Source organism: Olea europaea, unplaced genomic scaffold, assembly GCF_002742605.1.
Source record: "Olea europaea var. sylvestris unplaced genomic scaffold, O_europaea_v1 scaffold500, whole genome shotgun sequence".
In the NCBI taxonomy this organism is placed as follows: Eukaryota; Viridiplantae; Streptophyta; class Magnoliopsida; order Lamiales; family Oleaceae; genus Olea; species Olea europaea.
The window spans coordinates 156,092-166,393 of NW_019263312.1; the positions used below are offsets into that span (position 1 = coordinate 156,092).

Genomic DNA, 10,302 nt, shown 5'->3' on the forward strand with positions numbered 1-10,302 from the left:
CGAGTTTCAATGGAGGAGCAACTTAGCTAAAGGGGTTATGCCATTAGACATAACTATAGGGACAACTACTAGGACCACAGTCTTCTTTGTAATAGATGATCCTACTAGTTACAATGTGTTATTAGAAAGTGATTGGATACACGGAAGTCGCTGTATACCTTCATCGTTCCATCAATGCCTGGTTTTTTGGAATGACAAAGGCGAAGCAGAAGTAGTGCAGGCCGATCATAGACCTTTTGTCGTAGAAGCAAACTCAGTAGAAATGTTCATGTACGAAGGAAATTACAGACCTGTTAGAGTAGTTCAAGATGGAGAAGAAATTCAAATTGTCGCGCAGAGTGAAGAGCCATTTTTGATGGATGCACTCATTAAAATGTTCAGTCAGATGAGGCCAAACATAGTGGCCCTCGAAGAGCCAGTAATTGGCAAAAGAGTAATCAAGGAGTTTTAAATGAGTTGTAAGCAACAAAGGCAAATGGCCGATGTTCAGGCCTTCAAAGCCAAATTAATGGCTTTCAATAAAGAAAGTAAGGACAAGATGAAAGAAGAAGTAGCTTTGGAAGCATTGATAGACAAATTGGCAGTATTCGAGTTGGAACAAAATATTGGTCGAGAAGTCAACAAGGTGGATTGTTTAAAAGAAGAAGTGCCTATAAGGGAATTGAACGATGAAGTAATGAGGATCATCAAGCCTGGATACGCTCAAGCACAAGACTCTCTGATTAAAGTGAATATTGGCAATGAAGGGGAAGATCGCCTAACCTTCATCAGTCAGATGCTCGATCAAGAGGTTAGTGGTAAATTAATCGCTTTATTAAAGGAATATAAGGATTGTTTTGCTTGGGAATATGAATATATGCCTGGTTTAGATAGGGATTTGGTAGAACATAGGTTGCTAACCTAGCTAAATTTTAAGCCTCATAAGCAACCTCCTAGGCGTTTTGCTTCTAATATACTTCCTGAGATTAAGAAAGAAATAGAGCGATTATTAAAAGCAGGCTTTATTAGAATAGCCAGATATGTGAATTGGTTATCTAATATCGTGCCAGTGCTAAAAAAGAATGGTAAATTAAGGACGTGCATAGACTTTAGGAATTTAAATATAGCCACACCCAAAGATGAATATCCAATGCCCACGGTAGATTCTTTAGTAGACTCGACTGTCGGACACGTAATATATTTCTTCATGGATAGGTATTCAGGATACAATCAAATTTATATAGTTGAGGAAGATATACACAAAACTGCCTTTAGGTACCCGGGATCTCTAGGATGTTTTGAATGGGTAGTTATGCCCTTCGGCCTAAAAATGCAGGAGCAACTTATCAAAGGGCAATGAACTTGATTTTTCATGATATGATAGACAAGTTTGTTGAAGTGTATGTAGATGATATAGTGGTCAAATCCATTAAAGAAGAGGACTATTTTGAACAATTGAAATGTTCATTTGAGTGAATGAGGCAATATAAACTAAAATTGAATCCCTTGAAATGTGCATTTGGCGTTAACGTAGGAAACTTCCTTGGTTTCTTAGTACACAAAAGAGGGATTGAACTTGATAAAAATAAAGCGAAGGCTATTTTAGAGGCCAAATCACCTAGCAATAAAAAAGAATTGCAAAGGTTTCTAGGCCAAATAAATTTTTTAAGATGCTTTATTTCTAACTGTGCAGGGCGAACTAAAACTTTTTCGCCACTGTTAAAGTTGAAAAATCAGGATGAATTCGTCTAAAAAGAAGAGCATCAAAAGGCTTTTGAAAGTCTAAAGACATATTTATCAAGTCCACCAGTGTTGGTGTCACCAATCCGAACGACCAATGAAAGTATATGTATCGGCTGAACAAGAATCAATAGCTGAAATGGTCGCGCAAGAAGACCAATTTGGTGAAAAAATGGCGATTTACTACTTGAGTAGATGGTTAACAAAATGTGAATGTAATTACTCTGCTATTAAAAAATTATGTCTTGCATTGTATTTCACGTGTACCAAATTAAGGGCTTATTTACGGTCCGTAACTGTTTATTTGATTTCTAGAATAAATTTGGTTAAATATATGTTCTCTCGCCCTATTTTACACCAAAGGGTAGGCTTTTGGACGTTAGCATTATCAGAATTCGAAATACAATACATACCTCAAAAGGCAATCAAAAATCAGGCTTTGGCTAACTTTCTGGCCGATCATCCATTCCTTGACATGTCTGAAGAAATTGAATTAGAAATCAATTCATTCGAGTTAAAACCTTGGGTTTTGTATTTCGATGGATCAAAAACCTCTAAAGGTGCAGGAGTAGGAATATCATTGATAAATTCTTTAGGGATTTGTTACAAGTTCGCATTCACTTTGGATAGGATGTGCACCAACAATCAAGCTGAATATGAAGCCTTAATCGTGGGCCTGGAATTAATGATAGATATGGAAGTAAAGAATGTGATCGTTAGAGGCGATTCTCAATTGGTAATTCACCAATTAATTGGTGATTTTAAATGCCAAAGTGATTCCATTATAAGTCAATATGAAATCGCTCAAGAGTTGTTGGAAGAGTTCGACCAAGTAGAGTTTCAATGCGTTAATAGGATATATAATAACGTGGCAAATGAGTTGGCCCAGATGGCCTCAGGGTACTCAAAGGTTTTAAATTGGAAGTCTACTTATGAGTATGGAACAATATTGCCCGTGGTCCAAAGAAGGGCGAGAACGATTGAAATTCATTGCATACAAGATGGAGATGCAATAGATTGGAGGACAGAGATTAAAAGGTTCCTTAAAGAACCTAATAAAGGAGTCTAGGTTGTATACAACTGCCAATGATATATTTCATAACAAATTAAGAGGGTCGTGGATTTTGATTTCTTTTATACACTTCACATTCATACAGCGACATAATTGCCATAGCAAATCAAGCATTTTTCTTGGTGTGGTTGATGTAAATTGTCTAGCTTGATTCCACCTCCCTTAGTCGATTTGTTCTCAGAGTTTAGGTACTAATCCACTGCCATGAAGAGCATCTCAACATAGTTTTCAACCAACACAGCAATAACACTTGCATGACTCAAATTTTTATAAAAATATAATTACATAATGCATTGCTGGGATAGCTGTTATCAAAATTATTCCAGAATTGCATAAAATTATGAGGTAATGATTTTTATCAGTAATAAAAACATGTAGCTAAGTTTAGTGATGAACCATTGAGTGCCCACAAAATGTAAAAAGCAAAAACAGAATATTTGGAAAAAAATAAAAATAAAAATAGAAGTGATTGATGTACATGTGTTGGAAGAACTTCACAATTAAGCAAGCACGTACTTACGGGATATTGATCATAGATTAGATCCTTACGACCTTTGCCGGGATATAGAGGATGTGTATGCTCCTTGACAAATTTTGTGACAATCCATTTCCCAGAGCTTACTTTTCTAACTAAAATCATCGCCCTGCAACCAACTCTTGTTTCAGTCCGTTGCCGTACAATCATTTCACGCTTGTCAGGCATTCTGAAACCCTCTTTATTGCAAACAAATGCACGACCAATTGCAGATCCGTCACGGCTTGATCGAGAAAGCTTGCTCACACGGATGATGAACCCCACTCTTGTTGCATATGCATTATAAAATGCATGTGCTTCTGCTTCAGATTCAAACTCCTGGCCCACATAAGGTTCCTCTGCAGGGCCCAAACTATTTACAGTTTGCGGCCCATCCTGTGGGAATAAGTCCCTGCCAGAAGAATCTTCATCTACTTTAATATCAAGACCATGTTGCAGTGCTCCATCAGCAGAAGTTCCTAAAATTGCATCTCCATCATCTGATCTTCCTACAATATCAATAGAACTTCCTACTATGCCATTGACGTCAGCATCAATCACAAAATCCACTGTAAAAAACATGTTAAAATTCACTTAAGCACAGTAAAGATTGACCAAGGGAAACCATAATTGCACACAAACAACAAGAAGTTCAATTCAGTAAAAGTAGACTAACGAGTGTCTAAACAAAATTTCAACTATTTTACTTCCATTACAAATCATCGAGACTTGATGCATTTAAAGATTCATTTTACGGTGGAAGAGATGTCAAAGCCTAACTAAAAAATTGCCGCAGTATGTCCCTTAAAAATAAAGCATATAGTGGTAGAAAGAGTACCATGCTGCATCTAGACTTCAAACAGTTTGCTTTAACCATCTTAACAGTCCCCCATTATTGGTTCCTAGAGAATCAAAGTAGCTTTGCCAATTAATAACGAAATGCTATGCTATGGTTCTTACATATAATTTCTTAATTTTGCAAGATCATGCACCTCTATTTCCTAGTTATAAAGGGAAAAAGGTCCAGCTGATTGGATCCGTGAAATAAACAATTCACACACACTCACTTTCCCTAATTAAGCCCCTGTTTGGTAGCAACTTTTCACCTAAAAAATCATTTTTTTTCACCGTTATTTCACTGTTCCAGCTGTCATACTTCTTCACTCAAAGTTGAGACCCACTCTCAAAAAAACTATTCTCGTAATCTCTGCCGAACAGGTCCTAAATTCATAAAAACCTGTTAGTAATCAAACCAAGATATAAACTTTCTGAACCATAAGTACCAAAAAGAATAGGCTAATTTTTACAGTAATTATCCAATTATACACATGCTTCAAATAATCATAAATTAGAAACATATAAAGTTATAATCTTTTTAGGCCTCATCCAGTTACTCCAACATTGGTACAAACAACAAAACAGAAAAAGAACCCAATAAGAAAAGAAAAACGATAAGATATATCCATACCAGCACACATTCAATGGCGGCAAGAGAATTTAAAGTCCAGTTGATTCCAAGAATAATTTCTCCAAATCACAAAATGGGTTTTTTCATTCAAGGTCCCTCATTCTTAATGATCACAAAAACCCACAAATTTATTCAAGTGAATATATCGTATATATTATAAAATAAAACAAAAAAATAAAGGAAGAAATACACCTATAAAATCAAAACTATTATCCAATTACGGAGGAAAAAATCGAAACATACAAGTAGAAGGGGAAGCTTACTCCAAACTGAGCGAGACCTCGTACAATCCACCTTTTCAGATCCTTCTCAGAAGCACACGGGGGTGTGTGAGGGCTCAGCCTGAGGTTATATTGTGGGCTCAAATCAAAGTGAGATGGTGAAATTTCATTGGTTAGAATACATCAAAATAAAGTCAATTTTTATTGGAACCAATTATATTGGGACGCGTAGTTATATGGTGATGAGATCGTTCGCGGATTATTATTGCCCCAAAACGGGTAATGGACATGAATTGTTTAGGGAATGGGGGGTGTCACTTGGGTTAATTTCGACCCATCTGAAATGTATTTTTGTTGGTTTTTAGTACTTATTTGAACTTCAGTTTTTGAAAAAAAAATAAATGGACAACTTACGAAAATACCTCTAAAATTAAGGAATTTTAGAAAAATTAAATGAAAAGTATTTTAAAAGTAAAAAACACTATATAAACAATATCACTTTTTAAAGTTACGTGCCAATTTTTTATTTATTAAAAAAAGTGATATTTGTTACTCAAAAAGTAAAAAAAAGAAAAAAAGAAAAAAAAGTGCATTATAAAAAGTGACAAAATCCAAGAAAAAAAATAATAATAAACAAAATAAAAAATTGACACACTAAAAAAAGTGATAAAATTTTTAAAAAGTGACTGACATTAAAACAAGTGATAATATACTAATCAAAGCTTTGGAATCAATTCAATAAAGTGACAACTAAAAAAGTGACAACTCATAAAAGAGACATAAAAAAAAGTGACAAAACACTAATAAAAATCTTGGAATTAATTCAATAACGTCTCAGAATTTAAAAAAAGTGATGAAAACTCAAAAAAGTTACAAACATTCAAAAAAATTGACAAAACATCAATTAAAACTTGGAATTAGTTCAACAAAGTAACGAAAATTTAAGAAGTGACGAAAAGTTAAGAAATGACAAAGTTCTTCAAAAAGTGAAATAATATTTAATATCAATCAAAACCTTAAAAGAGATTCAAGGGATGGTTGATTTTCCTTTGCATGTTGTCTATTTGTAATTATGCTTCACTTCTATTTAATGAAAATAGAATATAACTTCATTTTTAGGAACATAACTACCAATAAGTTGGAAGTGATAAAAATTCGGAGAAATGACAAATTTCTTTGTAGGATCAAACTTCTTGATTCTCCTATGTCAATGAACGATTAAGATACGTCAACGTCAAACTGTAGAGTTACATCTCCAATAAAAAAGATTCCATATTTGACTTGTTATGTTCCAAAAAATGACAAAATCTCAAAAAAAGTTACAAACAATAAAAAAAGTGATAAGCATAACAAAAAGTGAGAAAATTAATTTGAGCATTCAAACCAATATTGGCCTCTTGTCTATTCATCATAAAAGGCAAACTCAAGCATCCAAACAAAAAATGAACTACAAAAATTAAAAACTTAAATTAATAAGATTATACATTCTCTTAAGTTGGTCTTGAATCTGCAGGAAACATGGAGGAGGTAACTCATGTGTCCAGTACCAGTAGTCTTTTTCCTTATGGGCTTCACACTCTAGTTGTCTGAAATTCACATCAGATAATGATTAAATCAAGAAAAAAGGATAAAATTCCACAGAATACGCATTAACATATATACAATAAAAAATTGAAAGTGACCCTAAAAACAGACCTTTGTGGTTCTCTCTAAAATCCATAATCAAGTTCAAAACAATGAAAAATATATCCACATTGCACTTCATTTTCATCTTAATCTATCTGCAAAAAATAACCAGAATACTTTTTATTGTGCCTCTCCTAGAGATCAAAGAGCACGGTTATGATTTTCTGAGAAAAGATAGAAAGGAGAAATGATGGGCCTTTCAATCTCGCTATCTACGTATGGCCTCGATCTTATAGTACCCATTAGCAAGCTTTAAGTGCTCGGCCTAAACTGCAGCCCCAAGCTCAGTCTCGGAGTCTTCATCTTTGTTTGTTCAAGCGCCTCCTTCATGTGGTGGGCGAGGTTTTCACCCTGCAAGAACACTGTAGTCGAGTTCGAACTCAAGAACGAAGGTTTCTCGGAGTCTTCTGATTTAGGGGCTTCCTCTTTCTGATTGGGACTTTTTTGTATTTTGAGGTTTGGCATTTAATTAATACGATAATTATAAAAGGTTAAACCCCGTCGCGCCCCGCCCCTTCCCTGGAGCATCGTGAAAGAAATTAATAACGGGATGTGCTCCATCAGGTCAGAGAACAAGAGCTACCTGTACACTGGTACCCACAAAGAGTCTCAATCCATGTTTTAGAAATCGAACCCTCACACTGCGACTATCAACAAGGTTGAAAATATATAGTTAAAAATTAAATAAAAACTTTTTACAGGATATATGATTAAAAATAAATTTGAATAAAAATAATTTTTAGAAATCGTGGCTCAAATGGGGATTTATTATCTCAATTAGTGAGAATCATCATCAATAATATGACATTTTTGACAGTAATCAATCAAAATAATTTTACAAACAGGATCTCTAAGTCAGTTTTTTTTTTTTTTTTTTTGTCAACAATACTTAAAAAATTGTTTTAATAAAATTTATTACCAACGAAAATTTCCTCAATAAAACAAGCAATAATATTAAATACTACGGCAAAATAATTTTTGTTGAGAATAAAATAAAAATAAAAATGATAACTTATCAGTGCCAAATATTATACATAATAAAAATCAATTTATTGCGTTATATATAAAGGTGCCCATAATGGTCAAATGCCGTGCAAAAAAAATTTTCAATTCTATTTTGTTCATATGATCATTTTATTTTATCCCATATATAATCAACAAGGAGGCTAATGCAAGTGAAATTGAGAAAGCGAGGAGGAAGCTACTATAGTGGTCGTTACTATCAAGAAGAGAAATATCTGAAGCCCGTGGCGGATCCAGGATTTTGAGTCAACACGGGCGATTGTTGATCGTCGACGGTCGACCATAATAAAATGTTAAGAACCCGTTTGATGTCATTTTCTTAGCAAAAAATGCATTTTAAAATAGTGATTTGATAGAGAATATGTAGTTAAAAATAAATAAAAGTTTTGAATTTGCGTATAATATTCTTTTATTAAAAAATGTATGATTAAAAATAAGATAGATAAAAATGTATTTTGTAATAAATGAGAATCAAATAAAGCCTAAAATTTAAATATAATAATTATTTTGTTTAAATTGAACATATAAAATTTTGTTAGAAGAATAAATTGTATTCATCAAATGACATTATTGCCAAGTTTCGTATAATTTAAATGAAGAGTACATGTTTGGATGATTGTAATTGCATTAAAACCATATGTAACATCTAATATTTTGTTAAACTTAGACCTAAAAAAGAGCAATTGCCATGATGGTTAAACTTGTAATGATTTTAGCACAAGGTCCCAGGTTCAAATCTCTTCTGGCACTGAATTAGTTTTGGTAAAAATAAAGATTCTAGAACTAAAAATATTGCAAAATAACTTGGTTGCAAAGTATTCAAACTCGAGACCTGCATCATATACATGCACGGTCTAAACCAGCTTAGTCAGCAGGCATAATTGAAACAAAGACGAATTATCAGTAATATAACCTAAAATGTTGATTGTTGTCAACCAAAAAAACAGAAGAGCTATCGCCGGATCCAGCACACGCGGCCGCCAGAGCTCGCCGGGTGCTGGATCCACCAGTGTCTGAAGCTCTTTAGCATTTTAAACACTCTTGTCATTTTTATTCTAAATTAAATATATGAAAAAAGGAAACGAAAGTGATAGACATTTACCAAAAATATGAAATATTGGGGACTTTTTAAAAGTATATTTTGACTAAAATTGAACGAAGACGATGATTTGAGTCTTCGCCTGTATTTATTGGGTTCAAATTCTTCAATCATAAATTGAAAATATTTGAAAAATTAAATTTAAATTGTTCTTTTATCCTTATAGAATTTTTTACTTTTCCTTGGTGATTAATTGTTCAAGGGCTTGTTAAATCCTCAAAACTATTTGTCAATGATACCCACAAGCAACCTTATTCCCTAGAGGGGGCAAATACCATTTTAGATTAGTGATTTACTCATGTTCAAGTCTTGACACTTCTCGGATTTTCTTCATTCAGGTTTCTAGTTTCTTCTCCATTTCTTCCTTGTTTTCAACAATCAAAATGCTAATTATGGCAATGGAGAACAAAAATATGATGGAAACAATAAAATTGATGAATCAAGGCTTGGTAGGGCTCAACTTGATTGATGGGACAAACTTCACTCGTTGGCAAGACAAGTTGAATTTTCTTATGGCGGCACTGAAGATCTTCTACGTGCTTAATCCAAACATGGTTGCAACAAACACATAAGCACTAAGGCAGAATGCAAGAAGTGACAAGAGGATGAATTGATATGCTGGACCATATTCTAATGCTCTTTCAGACTAGTTGAATGATTTCTACACCAACACTTATCGGCATGGGAGATTTGGGAAGCACTTGAAAATATATACAATGCATGCACAGGAGAAAGGTACCAAGAAATTTTTTTACTTCCAAATATTTCAATTTTTAATTTTTGGATAACCATTGGTGCCCTAAGTGCATGAATTGAAATTAATTGTCAACAAATTGAAAGCGGTTAAAATTGATCTTCCCAAGTCCTTTCAAGTTTGTGAAATATGAAATTTGAGGATGTGCCGTCTCAAGAGAAAGAAAGAGTTTATTTCTTAGAAGTCCAAGAATAGGATGAGCACAAGCGTACGATAGCGCTAAGCAACATTGTATAGAACTTGTGAACACGTGACATTCTATGTGTAGTTTTAGCGGCGTCATTGCTAAGGAATAATATGTTCAAAACTTTCATACTACCTAGAATTTTGATGATCACTTTGTGATTGATTACACTTTTGTTCAAATCGATCGGTACCTTTACCTTGTGCATAAGAGTTGCTCCTTTTGATTGTGGTTTTTATTTTTTGAACAAATGGGGATTGTTGAAATATTGCTCAAATAATGTAACATGGAATGATTTGTAAAGTTTCCAACGTAGGGAAAGTCGTGAAATATAGAGAAGAAGATAAAGGAACTAAAATATATGCACAGAAAGAGGTCGAAGGCAAAAATGTCTTGGAAGGGACAAGTAAGAGCTGGAAGGGTCTCGCATGACCCTTTGCGGCTTGCAGAAAGTTTAGCTTGTTTTTGGTTCCATAGTTTGTAATACTCCGAAATTCTATGCTCGTTTAAATTTCTTTGGGATAGCGATTTAACTTTCAATATTATTTTTGGCCATAAGGTA

The 10,302-nt window shown here is 33.8% G+C and overlaps 1 protein-coding gene and 1 long non-coding RNA gene across 7 annotated transcripts; both read right to left on the minus strand.

Moving 5' to 3' along the window:
• Nucleotides 1-2,788: 2,788 nt before the first annotated feature.
• On the minus strand, nt 2,789-5,317 carry LOC111388480 (protein FAR1-RELATED SEQUENCE 6-like). Of its 5 annotated transcripts, XM_023013199.1 has the most exons (3): nt 4,995-5,037; nt 4,774-4,875; nt 2,789-3,874 (listed from the first exon to the last, which is right to left on the minus strand). In XM_023013199.1, the coding sequence occupies exons 2-3, from the start codon at nt 4,781-4,783 to the stop codon at nt 3,150-3,152; spliced, it is 735 nt and encodes a 244-aa protein (XP_022868967.1). In that variant the 5' UTR covers nt 4,784-4,875; nt 4,995-5,037; the 3' UTR covers nt 2,789-3,149. The 5 variants fall into 5 exon arrangements, 4 of the variants coding, with proteins under 4 accessions (XP_022868967.1, XP_022868969.1, XP_022868966.1 ...); XM_023013201.1 differs by lacking the exon at nt 4,774-4,875 and having other exon boundaries at nt 5,037-5,298; XM_023013198.1 differs by having other exon boundaries at nt 4,774-5,039.
• Nucleotides 5,318-6,351: 1,034 nt separating this feature from the next.
• LOC111388481 lies at nt 6,352-7,128 on the minus strand. 2 transcript variants are annotated; one of them, XR_002701581.1, is made up of 3 exons: nt 6,920-7,128; nt 6,690-6,775; nt 6,352-6,580 (listed from the first exon to the last, which is right to left on the minus strand). It is a non-coding gene; the product is annotated as an uncharacterized LOC111388481 (long non-coding RNA). The 2 variants fall into 2 exon arrangements; XR_002701580.1 differs by having other exon boundaries at nt 6,690-7,128.
• Between the last annotated feature and the right edge of the window lie 3,174 nt (nt 7,129-10,302).